Source organism: Theropithecus gelada, chromosome X (assembly GCF_003255815.1).
Source record: "Theropithecus gelada isolate Dixy chromosome X, Tgel_1.0, whole genome shotgun sequence".
In the NCBI taxonomy this organism is placed as follows: Eukaryota; Metazoa; Chordata; class Mammalia; order Primates; family Cercopithecidae; genus Theropithecus; species Theropithecus gelada.
Genome location: NC_037689.1, coordinates 45,683,097 through 45,709,618, shown reverse-complemented (window position 1 = coordinate 45,709,618; position 26,522 = coordinate 45,683,097). Strand labels below are relative to the sequence as shown.

The 26,522-nt window shown below is 43.1% G+C and overlaps 1 protein-coding gene across 3 annotated transcripts in view; it reads left to right on the top strand.

The window, feature by feature from the left end:
• APOO (apolipoprotein O) overlaps window positions 1-26,522 on the top strand; it is an 80,079-nt gene that overhangs the window by 10,954 nt on the left and 42,603 nt on the right. For all 3 annotated transcript variants that reach the window (XM_025372162.1, XM_025372163.1, XM_025372161.1), the window contains exons 2-4: window positions 15,139-15,246; window positions 17,034-17,153; window positions 21,405-21,459. In XM_025372162.1, the coding sequence (XP_025227947.1) occupies window positions 15,139-15,246; window positions 17,034-17,153; window positions 21,405-21,459 (283 nt within the window). The remainder of the gene's footprint in view (window positions 1-15,138; window positions 15,247-17,033; window positions 17,154-21,404; window positions 21,460-26,522) is intronic.

Sequence of the window (26,522 nt, the reverse complement as noted above, 5' to 3'; positions counted from 1 at the left end):
TATATTGTTTAAAGTCTGAACTTTACTGGGCATGGTGGTTCACACCTGTAATCCCAGCGCTTTGGGAGGCCAAGGCAGGAGGATTGCTTGAGGCCAGGAGTTCGAGACCAGCCTGGGAAACGTAGTGAGACCCCCCATCTCTACCAAAAAAAAAGAAAAGAAAAAAATAGCCGAGTGTGCTCCATTGCACCCATGGTCCTAGGTATTTGAGAGGTTGAAGCAGAAGGATTAGGTGAGCCCAGGAGTTCAAGGCCACGGTGAGCTGTGATTGTACCACTGCACTCCAGCCTGAGTGACAAAGGGGGATAAATTACTGGCTTTATAACCTCCTTTGCTGAGAAACAGATCAAAATGATTATGGCTTTTATTGTTATTGTTAAGTATGAGTGCTCCCAAATTTTACATTCAAATGAATGCATCAAAACAGTTGTTTTGAGAGGATAGATTTAATTATACTGTCAATATATTTATTCCAAAAATTCTATTACTGATCAAAGCATTTTTACTCTTCCTCGTTTGGAATTATCTTCAAACTTTGTGGCAAGCTCTTTAGAATATTCTCAGGAGCAAGCCATTTTTGTTCTTTGCATGTTACAAAACAAATCAATGTTTTTTTGTAAAAACTTTAGGAAATACAGATAATATTAAGAATTACCTTTAATATCACCACCTATAGACAGCCACTGTTAACATCTTTTTGTTGTTGTTGTTGAGACGGAGTCTCACTCTGTTGTCCAGGCTGGAGTGCAGTGGCATGATCTTGGCTCACTGCAACCTTCGCCTCCCGGGTTCAAGTGATTCTCTTGCCTCAGCCTCCTGAGTAGCTGGGATTACAGGCGCGTGCCACCATGTCCAGCTAATTTTTGTGTTTTTAGTAGAGACAGGGTTTCACCGTGTTGGTCATGCTGGTCTCGAACTCCTGACCTCGCGGTCTGCCCACCTCAGCCTCCCAAAGTGCTGCGATTACAGGCGTGAGCCACCGCACCCGACCCTAACATCTTTTTAGACTCCATTCTGGACATATTCAAATATACCCTTGGTATGACATTTTCAAAAAACTCAGTGGAATCATGCTACAAGTCCCCTTCCCCCCTCCTTTTTTTTTTTTTAAACAAATGCCATTTTTTTTTCTTTTTTTCTTTTTTTTTGTAGAATGAGATAATCTTATTATTGATCAAGTTTACATAAAGCTTGATTCTTTACCACCACCACTACAGAAAGAAAGGCTTATGTTGGACACTATGTTTAATTGGGAGATGTAGAAAACATTCAAGTAGAGATTGTTTTAATGATGACTAATACTGTAATTGTTTTTTTCTATTTTACTTTAAGTCCTGGGATACATGTGCAGAATGTGCAGGTTTGTTACATAGGTATACATGTGCCATGTTGGTTTGCTGCACCTATCAACCTGTCATCTAGGTTTTAAGCCCTGCATGCATTAGGTAATTGTCCCAATGGTCTCCCTCCTCTTGCCCTCCACCCCCTGATAGGCCTCGGTGTGTGATGTTCCCTTCCATGTGTTATCATTGTTCAACTCCCACTTATGAGTGAGAACGTGTGGTGTTTGGTTTTCTGTTCCTGTGTCAGTTTGCTGAGAATGATGGCTTCCAGCTTCATCCATGTCCCTGCAAAGAACTCACTCTCTTTTATGGCTGCATAGTATTCCATGGTGTATATGTGCCACATTTTCTTTATCCAGTCTATCATTGATAGGCATTTGGGTTGCTTCCAAGTTTTTGCTATTGTAAATAGTGCTGCAATAAACATACGTGTACAGATGCCATTTTCTAATCTTTGTGTGTGTGTGTGGAGATAGTGATTCTTTTTTTTTTTTTTTTTTTTGAGGCAGAGTCTCACTTCGTTGCCCAGGCAGGAATGCAGTGATACGATCTCGGCTCACTGCAGCCTTTTGCCTCCTGGGTTCAAGCGATTCTCCTGCCTCAGCCTCCTGAGTAGCTGGGGCTACAGGAGCCCACCACCATGCCCAGCTAATTTTTGTATTTTTAGTAGAGACAGGATTTCACTATGTTGGCCAGGCTTGTCTCAAACTCCTGACCTCAGGTGATCTGGCTGTGTCGGCCTCCCAAAGTGCTGGGATTACAGGCCTGAGCCACTGCATCCGGCCCATTTTCTATTCTTTACCACTCTTATTTAAAATATATTGAGAGTGGTTTTCTTTACTTTTTTTTTTTTTTTTTTTTTTTTTAAGATGGAGTTTCACTCTTGTTGCCCAAGCTGGAGTGCAGTGGCGTGATCTCGGCTCACTGCAACCTCCGCCTCCAGGGTTCAAGCAATTCTCCTGCCTCAGCTTCCTGAGTAGCTGGGATTACAGGCACATGCCACTATGCCTGGCTAATTTTTTCTATTTTGAGTAGAAACGGGGTTTCACCATGTTCGCCCGGCTGCTCTCAAACTCCTGACCTCAGGTGATCTACCCACCTTGGCTTCCCAAAGTGCTGGGATTACAGGTGTGAGCCACTGCGCCTGGCCGAGACTGATTGGCTTTTAGGCTTAAAATGTGATCTGAAGGCATTTAGAAATGGAAGCCATATGATTACATATTAAAAGTAAATTTTGGTTGAGTGTGGTGGCTCATGTCTGTAATCCCAGCACTTTGGGAAGCCAAGGTGGGTGAATCACCTGAGGTCAGGAGTTCAAGACCAGCCCGACCAACATGGCAAAACCCCATCTCTACTAAAAATACAAAAATTAGCCAGGCATGGTGATGTGTGCCTGTCATCCCAGCTACTTGGAGGCTGAGGTAGGAGAATCACTTAAACCCAGGAGGCGGAGGTGGCAGTGAGACGAGATCACACCACTGCACTCCAGCCTGGGTGACAGGGCGAGACTCTGTCTCAAAAAATAATAATAATAATAATAATTAAAAAAAAATAAATTTCACTTACGAAATTTATATAAATAGTTGCAATAAATTCTGACTCCACATATGATTTATGAAGGTAACTGCTTTGAAAAGAAAACGTCTATTTTTTTTTAAATGTTATAAGTAATACTGAAATACCTTTTCCTTGTAAAAAGTCAAAATAGTGCAGTTGATCAGGCTGCTATTGTCCGCCTCCTGCCAGCCCCCTTCCCAGAGAAAGCCTCTGTTCTGTTTGGTGTGTGACCCTCCAGATTAGAAAGGATTGCCGGCCGGGCCTGGTGGCTCATGCCTATAATCCTAGCACTTTGGAAAGCTGAGGCGGGCAGATCACCAGAGGTCAGGAGTTCGAGACCAGGCTGGCCAACATGGAGAAACCCTGTCTCTACTGAAAATACAAAAAAAAATTAGCTGGGCATGGTGGCGGGCACCTATTATTCCTGCTACTCAAGAGGCTGGAGAATCACTTGAACCCAGGAGGCAGAGGTTGCAGTGAGCCGAGATTGCGGCACTGCACTCCAGCCTGGGTGGCAAGAGTGAAACTCTGTCTCAAAAAATAAAAAATATAAAAATAAAATAAGAGATTGCTGTATAAAATGTAGGTACTGTCCTGAATGCTCCTTATGGAGGAGAGTATTCTGTATTCTTTTGACGTTTCAAGAATTATGGACTCATTTTATTTCTCTTGATTTTTATTTATTTTTATTTATTTATTTTGAGATGGAGTCTCGCTCTGTCACCCAGGCTGGAGTGCAGTGGCATGATCTCAGCTCACTGCAAGCTCCGCCTCCCAGGTTCACGCCATTCTCCTGCCTCAGCCTCCCGAGTAGCTGGGACTACAGGCACCTGCCACCATGCCCTGCTAATTTTTTGTATTTTTAGTAGAGACGGGGTTTCACCATGTTAGGATGGTCTTGATCTCCTGACCTTGTAATCCGCCCGCCTCGGCAAATCCCAGCACTTTGGGAGGCCAAGGCAGGCAGATCACCTGAGATCAGGAGTTTGAGACCACCAGCCTAGCCAACATGGCGAAACCCCGTCTCTACTAAAAACACAAAAATTAACTGGGCGTGGTGGCGGGTGCCTGTAATCCCAGCTACTTGGGAGGCTGAAGCATGAGGATACCTTGAACCCGGGAGGTGGAGATTGTAGTGAGCCGAGATCATGCCACTGGACTCCCGTCTGGGTGACAGAGCGGAGACTCTGTCTGAAAGAAAAAAAAAAAAAAGAATTAGATTTCAATGAAATTGCCCTGGAGTGAGAAGAGGAGAGAGTTAAAGACTACTCCATGACTCATCAACCTTGAAGAGCTATGCAGAGGAAGAGAAGGCCCAAAAGGGGAGGAGAGTACCTAGAAAGCTTCTAGAATAGGGGTAGAGTAGATTCCTGTAAGCCAAAGAAAGGGTTTGAAGATGTAGAGTAGTCACCAGTTTCAGGGTGCAACCAGGATACCAGATGTCCATTGGGGTTTAGCAACTGGGAGGCCATTGGTGGCCTTGGGAAGAAAGGTTTTAGGTGCATTGAGTAGTAAAGGGAGGAGGAGATAAAAATTGAGAAAGCAAACAGAGTCTGTCTTTTTGACTTTGTGCTTAAATGTGTATGCTCTTCAGCTTGTGGTGGGGTTGCATCTGCTAAACCTATCATAAGTTGAAAATATCATTAAGTCAGAAATGCATTTAACACACCTAACCTAAAAAACATCATAATTTAGCCTACCCTCCCTTAAATGTACTCAGAACACTTCCAGTAGCCCACAGTTGGGCAGAATCATCTAACACAAAGCCTATTTTATAATAAACTATTGAATGTTTCATGTACATTATTGAATACTGTACTGAAAGTGAAAAGCAGAATGGTTACATGGGTACTCAAAGTGCGATTTCTACGGAATGCGTATCGCTTCTGCACCATCGTAAGGTTGAACCATTTGTAAGTCGGAGACCATTTGTATAACATACATATAGGAAAGTAAACGGGTCATAAGTGAATGTTTACAAACTAAACATACTAGCACTCTAGAAGCTCTTCTCATGGCCCTTCTAGTCACTCCCCGGCTTGCTAAGGGTATCCACTATTCTGCCTTCTAACCATAGTCTACTTTTAAAATAAATTTGTCAATGGAGGTTGGTAGGAGGGTAAGGTAGTAGTTAGAGAGGGAATTAGGGGTGGAAGGTATTTGTTGTGTTTTGTTTAGATGGGAGAGATTTTCTTGAATGTAAATAAATGTCATAATTTGTCTAGTGGGTGACCAGTCACACTGTTTCTTTTTATGTTTAGGACAGTTTTCATTTTATACTTTCAAATGTTTTTAAAAGTATGTTTGAGTGCTTACACAAACTTAAGTTGAATAACTGTTCTTTAAGCATATGTTTGTGGAATAGTGGTTTTCAAAACTTTGCTTATCTTGGGAATAGATTCTTGGGCTCCTCTTAGATTCGCTGAGTCAGACACTCTGGGGGAAGGTGTTAGAGTCTATGCTTTTAAAAAACTACCCAGGTGGGCCGGGCGCGGTGGCTCACGCCTGTAATCCCAGCACTTTGGGAGGCCGAGGTGGGTGGATCACGAGGTCAGGAGATCAAAACCATCCTGGCTAACACGGTGAAAACCGGTCTCTACTAAAAATAGAAAACATTAGCCGGGCGTGGTGACGGGCGCCCGTAGTCCCAGCTACTGGGGAGGCTGAGGCAGGAGAATGGCGGGAACCCAAGAGGTGGAGCTTGCAGTGAGCCGAGATCGTGCCACTGCACTCCAGCCTGGGCGAGAGAGTGAGACTCCGTCTCAAAGAAAAAAAAAAATCCCCAGGTAATTCTGAAACCTCTTGTGTACACAGGCCTGCAAAGGCCTTTTATCATGAAGCTGGCATATATTATAAATGGAAGTTTAATAAGATAATAGTTCTGTAATTGTGGGAGAAAAGAGTTACCCTTTTTTTAAATGGGAGAGACTATACACTAGATTCTCTATAGACTTGAAAAAGAAAACTAGTTGTTAGGGATTTGAGCCCCACCATTCATGAGAGTCTGAATAATTCTGAGGATGTCTTATTTAGCTTAAGGTTTTTATTTGTCTTTAAGGCAGTTTTACTGGAAAAATACAGGCCACCACACCCAGCCTGTATTTTTTTTTTACAGATCACAATGTGATCCCAGAGCTATGGAATCCTGGGCAGTGTACTTTTATTTGCAAAGCAAGAAACAGTTTAGCCTTCTAGGTACCCATTATGATTTGTTTGTTAACAACCTCACCAGATTCATGTCTTGGTAATCTGTGTCTAAGAATCTACCTTTAAAGCTGAGGGAGCTGACTGATAAACTCAATCTTTTTCTTTCTTTTTTTTTTTTTTGAGGCAGAGTCTTGCTCTGTCACTCGGGCTGGAATGCAGTGATGCGATTATAGCTCACTGCATCCTTGACCTCCGGGCTCAAGTAATGCTCCCACCTCAGCCTCCCAAGTAGCTGAGACCATACGCATGCCCCACCACACCCAGCTAATTTTTTTTTTTTTTTTGTAGAGATGGAGTCTTGTTATGTTGCCCAGGCTGGTCTCAAACTCCTGGCCTCAAGTGATCCTCCCACCTCAGCCTCCTAATAAAGTCAATCTTAAGCCTGAATCTTTTTTTTTTTTTCTTTCCTGAGATGAAGTCTCACTCTGTTGCCCAAGCTGGAGTGCAGTAGTGTGATTTTGGCTCACTGCAACCTACACCTCCTGGGTTCAAGTGATTCTCTTGCCTCAGCCTCCCGAATAGCTAGGACTACAGGCACATGCCACCATGCCCGGCTAATTTTTGTATTTTTAGTAGAGATGGGGTTTCACTATGTTGGCCAGGCTGGTCTTGAACTCCTGACCTTGTGAACCACCCGCCTCAGCCTCCCAAAGTGCTGGGATTACAGGTGTGAGCCACCATGCTGGGCCCTGAATCTTTTTTTTGAATGTTAATTTATTTTTTAAATTGTGGCCTGACTCTTTGTTTACATTCATAAGCTTCCTGGAAGCTCTGTAAGAGCAGGGACCATGTCTGCTTATATGTTGTATCTGTTTAGCACCATGCCTGACATGTTGTGGGTGTGCAGTAAATATTTGTTTTAGAAGTAAAACCCTGGTTGACCTCTTCTAATTGTTACATATGACCTCGCTTGCCTGACCAGATTTGTTTTGCCGACATCAGTCCTTGGCAAGCTTCAGTGGAGAGAGAGTAAGAACCAAATAAATGTCTTTAAGATAATGACAGCCTACCCCTTTACATTTCTTGTTAGCGCCTCATCTAACCCAGCACCAATCCTGGTAGCTCTGTTTCCATTGACAAGCACCTTGCGGGCTGTGTGAAACAAAAGTTTTGAGACGCAGAGAGTCCAAGGTCCAAGATAGAGTGTACCGTGATACTTTGCTGGGGAGTAGGATCAGACCAGAAAGAAAGGAGAGTTAGCCACAAGAGTGAGAAAACTCAATGACACTCCCTCTGAGGTTTGCAGAGCTAAAGGCCACCAGTTTACCTTTAAGCCAAATTTTCATTTTCTCTGTAACTATGGGTCTTACAGCTTCAAAACCTCAGAGAAGCCAACACGTTAGAGCCCTTACTTTGAGACTCCCAACTAGCTGAATTCCAAGAAAGGCATTTAGTAACTGAAGGGTACACTCCTGAGGGGCTGGATCTAAAGAAATGCCACCTTTGATCTAGCCTATAACTTAGCACTAATTGGAGATTCAGCTCTTAACAGAGCTTGCTTGACTTTGAGCAAGCCTAACTCATATAATACAAAGTAGACCATATCTAATCAGTTCTTGGCAGGTGCATATGTACTCATTTTCTGAGCCAAGTCTTCTGCCCTGACCGGGGAGAGTACCTGGCAACAGGCTTCTCAAGGACTGTCACTTGGGACAGGGAGTGCTCAGGGCATGGGTACTTGCAGTTTAGAGATTCCAGCCCTGCATCAGAAAAAGTCTGGGGGAGGCCGGGCACGGTGGCTCACGCCTGTAATCCCAGCACTTTGGGAGGCCGAGGCAGACGGATCACGAGGTCAAGAGATTGAGACCATCCTGGCCAACATGGTGAAACCCCGTCTCTGCTAAAAATACAAAGATTAGCCGCGTGTGGTGGTGCGCGCCTGTGGTCCCAGCTACTTGGGAGGCTGAGGCAGGAGAATGGCTTGAACCCGGGAGGTGGAGGTTGCAGTGAGCCAAGATCACGCCACTGCACTCCAGCCTGGCAACAGAGGGAGACTCCGCCTCAAAAAAAAAAAAAAAAAAAAGGGAAAAAGAAAAAGTCTGGGGGAGATTTCACTTCTTGGGAGGTATATTCAGTCCCATTATACCATAATGGGTCAGGACTCCTCATGGAGAGAGAATACCTTTGTGTTCATGTCTTAGAAAGCAACCCATCCAGAGTGTGAACAGGAGGAAAGTTGATAAAGCTAGAGATTTTTTTTATTATGTCCCAGACCCTGAAAGTTGATTGTGTTTCTTCAAAGAACTGAATTGTTCTTCCTTGGGGAGACAAAATATTGAAGAAGGTTCTTCATCTCCTCTTTGTGCCCTTACACTGTCCTGGGGTGATCTCTACGCATCTTAGCCTTTCCCTTCTTAAATCCTGATTTTGAATAGGTTGGCCTGAATACTCAATATGAGCCCTAACAAATTATGATAACCACCTGGCAGGCACACAGTGTTGAAGATGGCCATTTGTGATGACATCTGGTCTGGCCAGCTTCCTTTTTACTGTTAGAGGGAAAGGTGGTGAGCATGCTGAGGCAGGGTGGGGTCATCTCGCACCAGGAGGAGCCCCCTTTGATGCCAGAAAGGAAGATGAATCAGCCAAGATGTTGAGTGCGTCACCTTCAACCTTGTCTGCCTGGGGACCTTTTACCAAGGCTCCTCCCATGGGTTTCCATCACACAGATCTATACCAGTTCCTTACCATGGTCAGGTGTGTGGCTGGCTCCTTCTTAGGAATGAGCTTGGCATGGATTAGGTATGCTAGAGCTGATGGATTTTTTTTAAAGTCTGATTTACATAGAGTGAAATACATAGATTTTTAAGTTGTACAATCTTTTTTTTTTTTTTTTTTTTTTTTTTTTTGAGACGGAGTCTCGCTCTGTCGCCCAGGCTGGAGTGCAGTGGCCAGATCTCAGCTCACTGCAAGCTCTGCCTCCCGGGTTTACGCCATTCTCCTGCCTCAGCCTCCCGAGTAGCTGGGACCACAGGCGCCGCCACCTCGCCCGGCTAATTTTTTGTGTTTTTAGTAGAGACGGGGTTTCGCCGTGTTAGCCAGGATGGTCTCGATCTCCTGACCTCGTGATCCGCCCGTCTCGGCCTCCCAAAGTGCTGGGATTACAGGCTTGAGCCACCGCGCCCGGCCAAGTTGTACAATCTTAGTTGTACAATTTGAGCTTTGACAAATGTATACACCTTGAATAACCCACACCCCAATCAAGATACAGATTATTTCACCCCAGAAAGTTCACTTGTGCCCCTTCTCAGTAAGTCCACTTCCAACTCCCACCTCCCCTGCCTAGTAGTGATTGTTCTGGTTTCTTTCACTATGTTTGAAGCCATGGGTTTTAAAACATACAGATTTTCTTCAAGTCTGGATGGTGAGAGATGTCAGAAAGTAATACTTACTCTAGTAAATCAGAGGTTCTCAGTGGGAGAGTTGCTCCCCAGGAGACATTTGGCAGTGTCTGGAGATGTTTTTGACTGTTGTGACTGGGAGGAGGTGCTACTGGCATCTAGTGGGTAGAGACTAGGGATGCTGCCAAACTTCCTGCAGTGCACAGGACAGCCCCACGACGAAGAAGGACCCAGCCCAAATGTCAGTAGTGCTGAGTTTGAGAAATCCTCGAGTAAATCATGTGTTCTCTGCAACCTAGGAATTATGGCCCTGGGGAGTGTTCATTTGTAGGTCTCCCAGGTCTCCTGGGGTGAGGTTTGCTTTTTCTTTGTTTTGTTTGCTTGTCTGTTGAGAGCCTGCTGGAAGCTGAGAAGGCCACTGCAGGAGCCAGCTTTCTTTGGTGCTACCATCCTTGTGGCCACAGTTCTTGCTGCGGGATGGGTACCAGGGTGGGCTTAGGGAGGAAAACTAATAGGAGAAGAGGAAGAAGAAAACAGTTTAGGCAGTAAAGGGAGGCAGGCCTAGAATAATATTAAAACTAGAAAAACGAGTAAGATAAGAGGGAAAGGTAAAGTAGAAATTAATAATTAAGAATCCAATAAAATGTTAAAGTAAATGAGCTGAGATTTAAAAATCAAAGATAGGCTGAGCATGTTGGCTCACACCTGTAATCCCAGCACTTTGGGAGGCCAAGGCGGGAGGATTGCTTGAGCTCAGGAGTTCGAGACCAGCTTGAGTAACATGATGAGACCCTGTCTGTACTATATATATAGTAATATATAGAGAGAGTGTAATATATATATAGTTACATGTATAGTTATATACATATATATATATAGAGAGAAATATATGTAATATATATGTATATATTTGCCCATGCTGGAGTGCAGTGGCGCAATCTCAGCTCACTGCAACCCCCGCCTCCCAGTTTCAAGCAATTCTCCTGCCTCAGCCTCCCGAGTAGCTGGGATTACAGGCGTCTGCCACCATGCCTGGCTAATTTTTGTATTTTTAGTAGAGACTGGGTTTCATCATGTTGTCCAGGCTGGTCTCGAACTCCGACCTCAGGTAATCCGTGCACCTTGGCCCCCTAAAGTGCTGGGATTACAGGCGTGAGCCACCACATCCAGCCTTACTGTGCTTTGTGAGAAATAAATGCACCCCTGAAGTGCTGAGGAAGTCCAGACCCAAAAAACATGTTCTCATGGACTTAAAATTTCAGGTGAACTTTTTCTTAATTTCCAAAATACAACAGTTTCTAAGTTTGTCTACTTTAGCTTTTCAAGTAAAATAAAAGATACATAGATAGATGACTAGACCTCTAGCTGTCTCTCTGTCTCTGGAACATGTCCAAAACCAACTCATCATTTTTCCCTCAGACTTGCCCCTCTTTTTCTACTTCCTCTCTCAGGAATGCTGTGTCACCACCCAACTAGAAAAACTCATCAGAAACTCCAAGGTCACTTAAAATCTACTCTTTTCCTGATTTTCAAGAATACAATACGTTGTTATTAACTGTAGTCACCACGTTGTACAACAGATCTCTTGAACTACTCGTCCTGTCTAACTGAAACTTTGTACTTTTGACCCGTATATCCCCAACTCCCCCCAGCCCCTGCCCCTGGTAGCTACCACTGTGCTGTCTACTTCTATTAGTTCAACATTTTTAGATTCCACAAAAATTGTGAGGTAATGCATATGTTAATTAGCTCAATTTAGCCATTCCACAGTGTATACATATTTCTAAACAGCATGTTGTACACAATAAATATATACAATTCTTGTCAGTTTAAAAATTAATTTAAAAATAAATGAAAAATGAAAAAGAAACCAAGGTCATTGTCACTCCTCCTTTCCCCTTGGTCACTAAGTCCTGCTAATTCTGCCTATTAAACTATCTCAATTCTACTTTCCCCTCTTTCTCATCTCCTGTGCAGTCTTTCCTTGGGCCCTCATTTCTTTCCTGCATTGTTTTAGCAGCACCATAACTGGTCATCTGGCCCTTTAATGACTTAAACCACCACACTGAGAAATGTGTCTTTCTAAATGGCAAACTTGATTCTATATTGTATCCTTATTTGAGATCTTTTGGTATTTATTACCGAGGACTTTCATGTGAGCCACAAGAGTCGCATTGTGATCTGGCTACAACCAGCTTCTCTGAGTCTCTGTCACTCTGTCCCCTCCCACAAAACTCCAACTCCCTATGTTTCTCCCATGCTGTTTCCTAGCTTCATGGCTTCACACATGCTGATTCCTCTGTCTGTAATGTCCTATGCTTGTTTTGTCTTTCTGTAGAACTGCCTAAGAGCAGGGAGAATTCATGCTTTTGAAACGAGGAAATTTCCCTTGTCCCTCTTACAGGGTATGTGATGGGGGTGTGGCTCACTTCTTAGGTGCCCCACTGCCGAAAACCCCTAGAGGAAGCAGGCAGACGGGCAGGTTGTGGGGAGTGTGGGCTCCAACCCCATGGTAGCATCTAAGGGTGGATGTTTACAGCTTCTGAAGCCCCAGTGGGCATGTGTTACCATGTGCTCTTTTAGTTTTGCTGTCAGTAGGCAGCTTGTGTTCATCAGCTCAATTAGACCCTCTGCCTTATCGCAAGAACAGAGGGCTTTCTGTATCCTGGGGTTCTTGCCTGAGTATACCAGAAAAATAGGATCACATGTGGGCTTGGAGAATGAGTGCAAGGTTTTATTGAATGGTGGGAGTAGCACTCAGCAGATGGAAACAGAGCCAGAAGGGATATGGAGTGGGAAGGTGGTTTTCCCCTGGAGTCAGACCGCTTAGCAGCCGGGCTCTCCTCCGACTGCCCTCAGCCAAACTCTGCGTTGTCCTGCCATTCTGCTGTTGGTGGCCTGCCGGCGTCTGTCAGTGTGTTCTTCTGCTGGTGTGTTCTTCCTCGCCTCTGCTTCTCTTGACGTCCAGCTGCTTGTGTGCTCTTCTGCCGGTGTGTTCCTCTCGACGTCCAGCCACTTGTGTGCCTGCGCGCTAGGGTCTCGGGGTTTTTATAGGCACAAGATTGGGGGTGTGGTGGGCCAGGGTAGTCTTGGGAAATGCAGCATTTGGGCACAAAAACAGAAATGCCTGTCCTCACCTAGGTCTGTGGGCACAGGCCCGGGGTGGAGCCCTAGCCAGGGACCATGCCCTTCTCTACCCAGCATTTCCCTGCCTGCCCCTCCCCTGTCACTTTTATTTTATTTATTTATTTTTTTGAGACAGAGTCTCGCTCTGTCGCCCAGGCTGGAGTGCAGTGGCAGTATCTTGGCTCACTGCAATCCCCACCTCCCGGGTTCAAGCGATTCTTGTGCCTCAGCCTCCCTTATTTTATTTTTTAATTCGTCCCAGGCCAAGTGCAGTGGCTCATGCCTATAATCTCAGCACTTTGGGAGGCCAAGGTGGGTGGACCGTTTGAATCCAGGAGTTTGAGACCAGCCTGGGCAACATGGCAAAACCCTGTCTCTACAAAAAAATACAAACATTAGCTGGGCATGGTGGTGCACTCCTATAGTCCCAGCTACTCGGGAGACTGAGATCGGAGGAGTGCTTGAACCTGGGATGGGGAGGTTGCAGTGAGCAGACATCCTGCCGCTGCACTCTAGCCTAGGCAACAGTGTAAGACCCTGTGTAAAAAAAAAAAAAAAAAAAAAAAAGTTTGTCCATTTTTTTACATCTATCGAGTTCTTCCTACCAGAATGGAAGCCCTTTCAGGGTGAGGATATGTCTTACTCCATATTCCTATTTCTGTGGCTGTACCTAACACACAAGGCATGCTCAATAATTGTTTATTTCCTGCTCAAATGAGACAAAGGAAATGGATGGAGGAGAGATGAAAAATAAATGAGTGATTGATTTCTGTCTAACTATTTAGGCATGATTTAGTATCTTGGAAATCATATTACTGAGATTTGCAGTGCCTATAATGTGAAAGATGAGGCTGTTCTGTAATGCAAAGCGTAATACTAGCTAAAATATAACAAAGATGTCTGTTGAAATGTATGCCTGCAAATTCCCATATTTCAGAAGCAAATAAAGAGCTGAAAGCCATTAAGGAAAAAAAGAGTGGTTATTACTTTAACTGGTTTAAAAATAATTGATACATCTTGAAGTATTAAGTATGCAGCTTGAGGTCTTAATTTCAAGGCAATTTTGCTATAGATTTCTTTTGCTTCTGCAATACGTGTTAGCCAGCTACATTTGTTCGTGTGGTTTGTGCCCATCACAGTTATTAGGCAGAACCAGCAGCACCAGGATACAACCTAAGGAGAGCAATATCCCTCCTAGAAAACTGCCACGACCTTCACAGGAGGGGTCCGAATTTTTTTTTTTTTTTTTTTTTTTTTTTGAGATGGAGTCTGGCACTGTCACCCAGGCTGGAGTGCAGTGGCACAATCTCGGTTCACTGCAACCTCCACCTCCCAGGTTCAAGTGATTCTCCTGCCTCAGCCTTCTGAGTAGCTGGGATTATGGGCACCTGCCACCATGCCCCGCTAAATTTCTTTTCTTTTTTTTTTTTTTTTTTTTGTATTTTTAGTAGAGACGGGATTTCACTATGTTGGTCAGGCTGGTCTCGAACGCTTGACCTGGTGATCCACCTGCCTCTGCCTTCCAAAGTGCTGGGATTACAGGTGTGAGCAGATTTTTTTATATTTACAGTTTAAATTAATAAACCCGTAACTCTCCCCTCCTCTCAGCCCATCTTTTTTTTTTTTTTTTTTTTTTTTTTTTTTTTTTTTTTTTTTTGAGACGGAGTCTCGCTCTGTCGCCCGGGCTGGAGTGCAGTGGCCGGATCTCAGCTCACTGCAAGCTCCGCCTCCCGGGTTCACGCCATTCTCCGGCCTCAGCCTCCCGAGTAGCTGGGACTACAGACGCCCGCCACCTCGCCCGGCTAGTTTTTTTTTTGTATTTCTTAATAGAGACGGGGTTTCACCATGTTAGCCAGGATGGTCTCGATCTCCTGACCTCGTGATCCGCCCGTCTCGGCCTCCCAAAGTGCTGGGATTACAGGCTTGAGCCACCGCGCCCGGCCCTTTTTTTTTTTTTTTTTTTTGGAGCAGTTGTTTTGTGTGTGTGAAACAGAGTCTCACTCTGTTGCCCAGGCTGTAGTGTAGTGGCATAATCATGGCTTACTGCAGCCTCAAACTCAAGAGTTCTCCCACCTCAGTCTCCTGAGTAGCTGGGACTACAGGCACATACCACCATGCCTGGCTGATTTTTAAAAAATATATTTTGTAGGCCAGATGCAGTGGCTCACGCCTATAATCCCAGCATTTTGGGAGGCCGAGGCGGGCGGATTACCCGAGGTCGGGAGTTTAAGACCAGCCTGGCCAACATGGCGAAACCCGATCTCTACTAAAAATACAAAAATTAGCCGGGTGTGGTGGCAGACGCCTGTAATCCCAGCTACTTGGGAGGCTAAGGTAGGAGAATCGCTTGAACCTGGGAGGTGGAGGTTGCAGTGAGCTGAGATCACGCCACTACAGCCCAGCCTGGGCAACAGAGCAAGACTCCATCTCGAAAACATAAAAATAAATTAAAATAAAGCACAGTAAGCTTTTCAGGGTGTGGAGTGGCTGAGGTTATAAATATGCTCACATTCTTCACGTTCGGTTTGTAAGATAGAAGGTTTAAGATTGCTTCTGCATTTCAGGTAATTCAGAGGTCCGTGGGGCCAGCCAGCCTGAGCTTGCTCACCTTCAAAGTCTATGCAGCACCAAAAAAGGACTCACCTCCCAAAAATTCCGTGAAGGTTGATGAGGTAACATGTTGTTCATGTTGTGATATATTTTGAGTGTCTGATTTAGTTACTGTAGGATAATTTTTTTCAAATTGTATATCAGGAAGATGTGACTGTTTAAAAGACATTTATTTATTTATTTATTTAGAGACAGAGTTTCGCTCTTGTTGCCCAGGCTGGAGTGTAATGGTGCGATCTCAGCTCACTGCAACCTCCTTCTCTTGGGTTCAAGCCATTTTCCTGCCTCAGCCTCCCAAGTAGCTGGGATTACAGGCATGTGCCACCACGCCTGGCTAATTTTGTATTTTTAGTAGAGACGAGGTTTCACCATGTTGGCCAGGCTAGTCTCAAACTTCCGACCTCAGGTGATCCACCCGCCTCAGCCTCCCAAAGTTCTGGGATTACAAGCGTGAGCCACTGTGCCCAGCCGGAAGACATTTAAACGGAGAAAATATATTTCCTTATAGTTTGTTTAATTTGTGGGAAATTATTAAACTATGGCTTTTTCAACAGGTAAACTTTAATGATACTTAGCTAAGGGCACAATTAAGGAATACTTTATAAATGTTTACTGGGGAATCCACTGTGTCCAGATAGGTTATAAGCACAACTCACTTTTCTAAGTGGTCTCTCTGATTCTTGGCTTATCTTGATTCTTATCAAGCCAAAAAGATACTCACATTTTTTCTTCTCTAAGAAATTAGAGATCTGGATCCTTTCTGTTTCTTGGCTGGAGGAGACGCTCATAAGTATATATTTAATAAATACTAAATTAAAAAAAACAAGAAATCTTCTCTCTGCTGTTTACATTCCTTTTTGGTCTGTACTTCCCACTAACTATTTTGGATATTCAGTTTCTGTTGCCTTTGAATAAAGTGAGGTAAGGATCTACCTTCAGTCCTGGGTAGGGTTACTTGATTGGTGTTTACATAAAGCTAATTAGCTTATCTTTTGCCCTTTACTCTCTTCTCAGGCCTTGGCACAGTGGCATTTTTTGAGGGTGAAGAAGGCAGCCAGCCGTGGCTGTGAGAAGTTCTCTGGGTGGGGAACAAACCTGCTCTCCTGCTTTGATTAACATCAGACCAATCATTTGAACTGAATGACATGCCCTTTGGTTACTCTCAAGCTTTTTTAACCCCTTTACCCACCCTTTAGAGTAATAAAATCCTTTTTCCAAACTCAATCTAAGGTGGAATACCAAATACCAGTATATAAAATGGATAAAGAGGAGCTGCTTTGTTTGCAGTCAGTGGGTGGGGAGAAGGTAGGACACCTCATAGCCCTGCCCTTTTGGCCTTGGCCTTGTTGATTAAGGAAATAAGGTGCAGAGATGGTTCGAGGTAAAGTTCAGGTTGCTCGTAACCCTTAAGAGTCACTGGAATTCATGAAGTGTTATTATTACTATTTTTGAGATGGAGTCTCGCTCTCGCCCAGGCTGGAGTGCAGTGGCAAGATCTTGGCTTACCACTCCCTCCACTTCCCAGGTTCAAGTGATTATCCTGCCTCAGCCTCTCGAGTAGCTGGGATTACAGGCGCCTACCGCAACACCTGGCTAAGTTTTGTATTTTTAGTAGAGATGGGGTTTCGGCATGATGGCCAGGCTGGTCTCGAACTCCTGACCTTAAGTGATCCGCCTGCCTTGGCTTCTCAAAGTGCTGGGATTACAAGCGTGAACCACCACACCCGACCACAGAGTCACTGTAATTCATGAATTATTAGGAATATTATATTAAATACTTACAAATTTGGTAAATTTATCCTGTAGACAATACGTCTATTAAATATTTGTTTTGTTTTAATGTGTGCAGCTTTCACTCTATTCAGTTCCCGAGGGTCAATCGAAGTATGTGGAGGAGGCAAGGAGCCAGCTTGAAGAAAGCATCTCACAGCTCCGACACTATTGCGAGCCATACACAACCTGGTGTCAGGTACAACTGTTCGGAAAATGGAGTGAACGCATTTCTGTTTAGAGTCAATAGAGAAAAGTCTGTATTGGCTGCATGTTTTTGGAAAAAGTCATGATAAAGGGCCCTGAGATGGCTGACAGAGGCTGGGAAGGGTAGTGGGGGTCTGGGGGAAAGGTGGGGATGGCTACTGGGTGCAAAAAAAAAATAGCAAGAATGAATAAAACCTACTATTTGATAGCACAACAGGGTGACTACAGTCAATAATTTAATTGTACATTTTAAAATAACTTAAAGAGTGTAATTAAATTGTTTGTAACACTAAGGATAAATGCTTGAGGGGATGAATTCCCCATTCTCCATATTGTGCTTATTTCACATTGCATGCCTGTGTCAGCACGTCTCATGTACCCCATAAATGTGTGTACCTACTGCATACCCACAAAAAAATTTTAAATAACAGGCTCCAAGTTAAAAGTGCCTGACTTACAGATGTTCTTCAGTGCCATCTGAGGAGGGGGTGTAGAGATGCTCTAGCTTCCTGGCGACAGCTGTTGCCACAGCTGCAGAGAGAATTTCCCTCTCCCTGGGCAGTGCGTAACACCTTGACTAGAGAGCAGAGGGGCTAGGAACTACCTTGTTGCTTGCAGTTATGAAAACATTGTTGTCTACCAGGGGAAGCTTGTGGCCTGGAACTCTAAACAAAGGAAAAAGATGCGGTGTAAACACTTACATAAAAATTGCGAAGTTTTTCTCCCCCAGTATACAAATCAGTGCCACTTAAACCAGGAGTGGATATGGCATTTTGAATGCCATAATAGGAGGGTAGATACTAAAATAGGGTAGAATTCCATACTAGATTACTGAACTGTTTGTCCTAGTGACCAAAGAACTACATATACAGATGGGTGTCTGTCCCTGCCTGGGTTTTAGGTCAGGCATTTGTCATTACGTAAATGAAAAGTATTTATGTGATTTTTAACATAAGTAACCAACGTTTACAATCTATAGAATGCTTTTGTAGGCTTTGATACATATATTTGCTATACTTGATCCTGATTTTGAAAATTGAGGACAAATTTAATAAAAACTAATAGATGTAGATGTGTGGGAAATTGTCTAGATTTACCTTGCTTGAGATTTATAAATTTAGTCTTTTTGGTTTTTTGGTTTTTGTTTTTTTATTTTGTTTGTTTTTTGAGACGGATTCTCGCTCTGTTGCCCAGGCTGGAGTGCAGTAGTGTGCTCTCGGCTCACTACAACCTCCACCTCCCGGGTTCAAGCAATTCTCCCACTTCAGCCTCCCGAATAGCTGGGATTATAGGCACGAGCCACCATGCCTGGCTAATTTTTGTATTTTTAGTAGAGATGGGGTTTCGCCATGTTGGCCAGGCTGATCTCGAACTCCTGACCTCAAGTGATCTGCCCACCTTGGCCTCCTCAAGTGCTGGGATTACAGGTGTGAGCCACCATGCCTGGCCTAAATTCAATTTTCATCCAGAGCTTGTTTAAAAATTTTTAATTTCCTTTGCCTATGCTGCTGTTGAACTTTTGTTCACCAATTTAGAAAGAAAATAGTAAGCATGGACTCAATCAACAATATAAATTAGGCCATTATACTTAAGTATCATAACCATATTATTGAGTTAAGTAATACCTAAAGACTTTATACATAATGTGTTGTAAAATGACTAGACTTTATTCTCTTGTTCTAAAAGATTTTTAAACTTCTGGTAGTTAAGATATAGTCAGCAAATTTGTGTGGAAATTTTTGTATCATGTAGGCATGACTACTGTTATTTGTAGTCTGTCTTTTTTTTTTTTTTTTGGCAATAAAAGTACTTTGTACCTTTTAGCCTAAGGTTGCTTTTTGTTTTTTACCTTTTCTTCCATGCGTGATACTCAGTGCAGCAAAATAGCTCTCTGGATGATAGATTAGTTATCTACATGTTTATTTCCACTACTACTAAATATAAAAACTTTCTTGTAATTATAATAGCTTTTGTAATTATAATAGTTTTATTTTCCTGGGTAGAACAAAGTCTTCGTGAATAGAAATATTTCTAATTCCTGGTTCCTTTTTCAGACCAGGAATTTCTGGCCCTTTTCTTGAAGAACCAATTTAAGTTTGTTTTTGTTTTTTGTTTTTTTTTTTGGGGACGGAGTCTCGCTCTGTCGCCAGACTGGAGTGCAGTGGCGCAGTCTCAGCTCACTGCAACCTCCACCTCCCGGGTTCAAGTGATTCTCCTGCCTCAGCCTGCCAAGTAGCTGGGACTACAGGCATCTGCCACTACACCCAGCTAATTTTTGTATTTTTAGTAGAGACGGGATTTCACCATGTTGGCCAGGATGGTCTTGGTCTCTTGACCTTGTGATCCACCCACCTCGGCCTCCCAAAGTGCTGAGATTACAGGCATGACCCACTGTGCCCAGCCTTAATTTTTTTTAATAGTAAAAATATTAAGCTATCAAAAGAAGTGGGCAATCATTCTAGATATTGATCTGAAGGTTTCGTTTCTTTTCTTTTCCTTTCCTTTCCTTTCCTTTCTTTTCTTTTCCTTTCCTTTCTTTTCTTTTCCTTTCCTTTCCTTTCTTTTCTTTTTTCTTTTTTTTTTTTTTTTTAGTAGAGACAAGGTTTCACCGTGTTGCCCAGGCTGATCTCGAACTCCTGGGCTCAAGAGATCTGCCCACCTCAGCCTCCCAAGTAGCTCGGACTACAGACACATACCACCATGCCCAGCTAATATTTTTATTTTTTTGTGGAGATGGGGTCTCTGCTGTTGCCCAGGCTGGTCTCAAATTCCTGACCTCACGAGATACTCCTGCCTTAGCCTCCCAAAATACTGGGATTACAGGTGTGAAATAATGGATTCTAATGAAGTGATACTCAGTTCTTTAGATCTTCTGCCTAATTCGGCATTTATTGTTTCAGGTCATTTAAAAGAATGAGGATAGCTTGTCCTGACTTGAACTGAAGTACACAAAACAAATCCTTTTCCAGGCGGGGCGCAGTGGTTCACGCCTATAATCCCAGCACTTTGGGAGGCTGAGGCAGGCGGATCACCTGAGGTCAGGAGTTGGAGACCAGCCTGGCCAACATAGTGCAACCCTGTCTCTACCAAAAATACGAAAATTAGCTGGGTGTGGTGGTGGGCGCCTGTAATCGCAGCTACTCAGGAGGCTGAGGCAGGACAATCACTTGAACCCAGGAGGCGGAGGTTGCAGTGAGCAGAGATCGCGCCACTGCACTCCAGCCTGGGCGACAAGAGGGAAACTCTATCTCAAAAAAAAAAAAAATTAATAAAAATAAAAATAAAAAAATCCTTTTCCAAATGGCAACTAGTTTTGATACCTTCTGATACCCATGTATTTCTTCTTGTCTTCACTGTAGACTTCTTGAAGGTGGGTACCTTCTAGCGGTCCCCTTGTTTTCTTTAGGATCATGTGATGTTCATGTACAAAGCCTTTTTTTTTTTTTTGGAGACAAAGTCTCGCTCTGTCACCCAGGCTGGAGTGCAGTGGCACCATCTCGGCTCACTGCAACCTCCGCTTCCTGGATTCAAGTGACTCTCCTGTTTCAGCCTCCTGAGTAGCTAGGACTAGAGGCACGTGCCACCACACCCGGCTAATTTTTGTATTTTTAGTAGAGACAGGGTTTCACCATGTTTGTCAGGCTGGTCTCCAACTCCTGACCTCAGGTGATCTGCCCAACTTGGCTTCCCAAAGTGCTGGGATTACAGGAGGGAGCCATCATTCCTGGCCACAAAGCCTTTTTATTGTTTTTAAGAGAATGTTGACACCTCATTTGCTTTGGGCTGTAGGCTTCTTTGTCTCATTAAAGCTGGTCATTCTTGCTTCAAATGGGCAGTTTCCAGATGTAGGCTCTAATTAATGGCAGATCAGGAAGTAGTTAATATGAAAGACAGATTTAATCTCATGGAGAAAAGCTTGCCAGTTAAGTATCAAGGAGATTGGTTTTTAGTCTGTTTTTTCCATTTTAATGGAAGAGTGAAACGGCTGGATTGTTAAAACCACTCTGCTTGGAATCTGCTTCCTGTGGCAGTAATAAGCCATTCTGCTGAGTTATTTGCAGTGAAGGGAAGATTATAATAGGAAAAACAAACAAAAAGACCCAGATAGACAGTGTATCCCTTTGTTCAAAAAGTGTTAATAACATGATAATTTATTCAGTAAAGACAAGTATATTTATTCTGTTAACTTTCTAATCAGCAGATCCTGTGAATAGTTTCATTCAGTTTCTTTTTACCTTTTTAGGAAACGTACTCCCAAACTAAGCCCAAGATGCAAAATTTGGTTCAATGGGGGTTAGGTAAGTTGATTTTAAATTAGGCATAATCAGCTACTTCATTAACATTGAACTCTTTAATCGGAGTTCCATGAATGAGCTCCAAGAAATCTGTGGATTCCTTAAAAGTATATGCAGAATTTCAGAGCTATGTGGATTTTTCTGGGAAGAGGAACTGTTGTTTTCATCAGATTTCAGGCAACTAGTGTCCCCAAATAGTCAGGTAAGTCTCTTCCAGATCGTTAGGATTTTTGGGCTAGCAAGTACAGATACACTGCTTAAAAAAAAAAAAAAAGAATCTCATTTCCACGTGCAGTGTAATACACCATACTAATTCATCAATAGATTTTCTGAATCGGAATAGTTCATTTGCATTGCAATTACATGCTCTAGAAGTTTTGAAGCAGGAAGGAGCTGAGCTGGTACTCCTGTGAAAGGTCTTATTGCATAATTGATAGTGTTCTTACATTTTTTTTTTCATTTGGTTTTATTTTCCTTGATTGTTTTTCAGTTGTGGGCCACTTATCACATATACTCACAAACTGGATTCACAGTCCATGTTCTGACTAATGTTCATCAGAGACTGGTGAATTAGTAAAGCTGCCAATCGTATTTCATTCCCCTTATTCAGTATCTCAGAAACAAAATCTTGTTTTTACAAGGGTTTGTTTCCATGATAGAACAAAATAAACATGAATACAGTTTATTTCTTTGCTAAGATCATCATAGTGTATTGATGTCCTGATATTTCTGAGACTGTCAGATAAATTTATCATTAGAAGACAGACATAGTAATAGCTGCCTACTGGTTCTTTTTTTTTTTTTTTTTTGAGACAAAATCTCACTGTCACTCAGGCTAGAGTGCAGTGACACAATCTCAGCTCACTAATACCTTTGTCTCTCAGGTTCAAGCGATTCTCCCACCTCAGCTTCCTGAGTAGCTGGGATTACAAGCGTGCGCCCCATGTCCAGCTAATTTTTGTATTTTTAGTAGAGACAGGGTTTCACCTTGTTAGCCGGGCTGGTCTCAAATTCCTGACCTCAAGTGATCTGCCCACCTTGGCCCAAAGTATTGGGATTATAGGTGTGAGCCACTGTACCCGGCCCCCTACTGGTTCTTTAAATTATTAAGGCATGTTAATAAGTAACATCTTAATTTTATTAATTTCATAAACACTTATTTAAGACTTATATGTCAGGTACTATTCTAAGTGCTTTAAAAATTCCAGTTTATTGGGGGAGGAGTAAGGATGGTTAATGAGTACAAAAATATAGTTAGAATGAATAATACTTAGTATTTGATAGCACAGTAGGGTGACTGCAGTCAACAAGACTTTATTGTACATTTTATTTTTTATTATTTTATTATTTTTTATTTCTATGAGACAGATTCTCACTCTGTTGCCCAGGCTGGAGTGCAGTGGCACTGTCTTGGCTCACTGCAACCTCCGCCTCCCAGGTTCAAGCAATTCTGTCTCAGCCTCCCGAATAGCTAGCACTACAGGCGCACACCACCACGCCCAGCCTATTTTTTGTATTTTTAGTAGAGACGGGTTTCACCATATTGGTCAGGCTGGTATCAAACTCCTGACCTCAGGCGATCCACCCACCTCGGCCTCCCAAAGTGCTGGGATTACAGGTGTGAGCCGCCGTGCCTGGCTTATTATACATTTTATTTAACTAAAAAAGCTATACTCTTTTAGTTATTGTAAATAAACTAAAAGAGTAGAATTGGGATGCTTGTAACACAAAGAAAAATGATAAATACTTGAGGTAAAGGATACCTCATTTACCCTGATGTGATTATTATGCATTGTATGGCTGAACCAAAATACCTCCTTTACTCCGTAAGTATATATACCTACTATGTACCCACAAAAATTTGAAATATATATATATATATATATTAATTTAATCCTCATAACAACCTGACAGATACCTTATTATCTTCATTTTTATCTGAGGAAACTAGAGAACTCCTGATACAGTCTTTTATCTGTACGTGTGTGGCTGAGAGGTCTCTTGTTTAAATTTTTCTGAGACAGGATCTTACTCTGTCATCTAGGCTGGAATGCAGTGACGTGATCATAGCTCACTGCAGCCTCGACTTCCTGGGCTCAAGCAATCCTCCCAGCTCATCCTCCCGAATAACTAGGATTACAGGCATGTGCCATCACACCCAGCTAATTTTTTCCATTTTTTTGTAGAGACAGGGTCTCACTTTGTTGCCCAGACTCTGTGCAGTCTTAAAACATATCTTCTTTCCCCTTTCTTTGTGATTTACCCACTTTGGCCCAGCTCACCACAGCCATCTGGGTGTCCCTCTGTCAACTGCTCTGTGTACACATCTAGAATTGAGCAACACTGGGCTAGTAGGCAAAAATAAAGGGAAGTAAAAAATTGCCTCAAATGACCCAGACTAGAGGATGGAAAGTAAAAACCAGGCTAAAGGCAAAATAAGTAACAGGCCAGACAGTAATTAATGCAAACATAATACAAGTCCTATAGTCGTATTTCAAATGATCACATTTCCCAAAGAACCCAGGAAAAGGAAAACTGGCATGTATCTGGTATTACTTAGGGGACAGAATTACTGAATTTTCCAGTTTATTACTTCAGTTCTGCATATATTTCCTAAGTCACCATTCTGCCAGACCTTGAAAATTGAGATTGGTTAAGACAGTGGTCACAACCACTGAGATGCATGCAACACATTATTCAGTACTAGTGCAAATACAGAGATAATCACAGACCGTTATTGAAGGTTCAGAGGAAGGAAATTAGTTTAATCGAAATTGAGGAGGTGGGAGCAGTCAGGGAAGGATTTCTGAAGTGAATCTTGAAGGAACAGTGTTAGCCACACCAAAAGGTGGGGATGGGACTGCTGGAAGCAGGCATTGCGCACTGGTCACAGCATGATCAGGCTTAGAGGTGTGAGTTGGTATTGGATGTTTGAGGAACCCTAAGCAGATAGGGAGTGCTGAAGATGAGATTGAGAAGGAGACAAGGGCTTTGTTTAAGTCATGACCTAGCTAAAAATCATTTGTTAATTCATCCAATATTTATCAACTCCTGGCAGTGTGATTTTTTTTTTTTTTTTTTTTTTTTTGAGACGGAGTCTTGCTCTGTTGCTCAGGCTGGAGTGCAATGGCATGATCTCGGCTCACTGCAACCTCTGCCTCCCAGGTTCAAGTGATTCTCCTGCCCCAGCCTCCTGGGTAGCTGGGATTACAGGCACACGCCACTACGCCTGGCTAATTTTTGTATTTTCTGTAGAGACGGGGTTTCACCATGTTAGTCAGGCTGGTCTCGAACTCCTGACTTTGTGATCTGCCCTCACCAGCCTCCCAAAGTGCTGGGATTACAGGCGTGAGCCACCACGCCTGGCCTGTTTTTGTTTGGAGACAGGGTCTCAGTCACCTGGGCTGTAGTGTAGTGGCATGATCATAGCTCACTGCAGCCTTGACCTCCTGGACTGAAGCAATCCTCCCACCTCAGCCTCCCAAGTAGCTGGGACCACAGACATGCATCACCACCCCTGGCTAATTTTTTTAAAACTTTTTGGAGAGACAGGGTTTTGCCATGTTGCCCAGGCTGTTCTTGAACTCCTGGACTCAAGCAGTCCTCCTACCTTGGCCTCCCAAAGTGCTGGGATTACGGGTGTGAACCACCACACCCAGTCATCATTCTTAATAAATATCTATTGAATGAACATCCGTTATTACCACTGAAGGAAGATAACACAGGAGTATAAGCAATCCATCATTATGGAGCTTACATTCTCCTTGGGGAGACACCAGATACACACCTGAATAATTAAACACAGAGTACTATAGGATTAGGTACCAAGTGATGGTACAGAGAATAAATATGATGGGACTTTAGAGGAGGGAGAGAGGTATGGACTGATGAGCTTAGGAAAGGCTTTTGTGTAGAGGTAGGACTCAAGCTGGCTTTTATGAGGTGGGATTGGCTCAGTGGAAAGGAGAGGAGGCATTATGTGAATGAAGTCAGAAGGCATGTTCAGGCATGATGAATAGGTTCACATGTTGTACTTATTTTTATTGATTCTATCACCATCAGCGGTGGTCAACAGTGGCTATTTCCTGAGTGAACTTACAAGTTTCCTTTATTATCCAAATTTATTCTGTTCTTGAGTTTGAATAATGAGTTCAGATGGCAAAGGATACTTATTTTTCTGAGTCTAAGGTATTTGATTTCTTTTTTTTTTTCTTTTGAGGAGTCTCACTCTGTCACCCAGGCTGGAGTGCAGTGGCATGATCTTGGCTCACTGCAGCCTCCACCTCTCGGGTTCAAGTAATTCTCCTGCCTCAGCCTCCTGAGTAGCTGGGATTACAGGCATGTGCCACCACGCCCAGCTAATTTTTTTGTATTTTTAGTAGAGATGGGGTTTTACCATGTTGGTCAGGCTGGTCTCGAACTCCTGACCTTGTGATCCTCCCCCCTCGGCCTCCCAAAGTGCTGGGATTACAGGAGTGAGCCACCGTGCCTGGCCTTTTTTTTTTTTTTTTTTTTTTTTAAGAGGCTGTGTCTTGCTCTGTGGCTCAGGCTGTCAGGCTGGAGTACAGTGGTGCGGACCTAGCTCACTGCAGCCTTGAACTCCTGGACTCAAGTGATTCTTCTGCCTTACCCTTGAAAAGTGTTGAGCTTATAGGGATGAGCCACCACTCACAGCTTGTTTTTGGTTCCTGAGTTTCAGAGAGCAAGTAGCAAAGCTTCAGATAGCAATAGATCTATCCAAAGATTTATCCAAATCTATTCTGTTTTTGTGTTTACATAACAAGAATTTGAATAGCATAGGATCCCTGTGTTTGTATTCCTCCCTGTGCAAATTGCTGATTCAGATCTGTTGCTTTCAGGAATATGAAAGTAATTTAACATTACTTCATTGTCAGTAAGTTGTTGGACCAAAGGTAGTTGAAAATTGGACACTTGCAGGCAGGTGCAGTGGCTCACACCTGTAATCCCAGCACTTTGGGAAGCTGAGGCGGGTGGATCACCTGAGGTCAGGAGTTCGAAACCAGCCTAGCCAACATGGTGAAAGCACATCTCTACTAAAAATACAA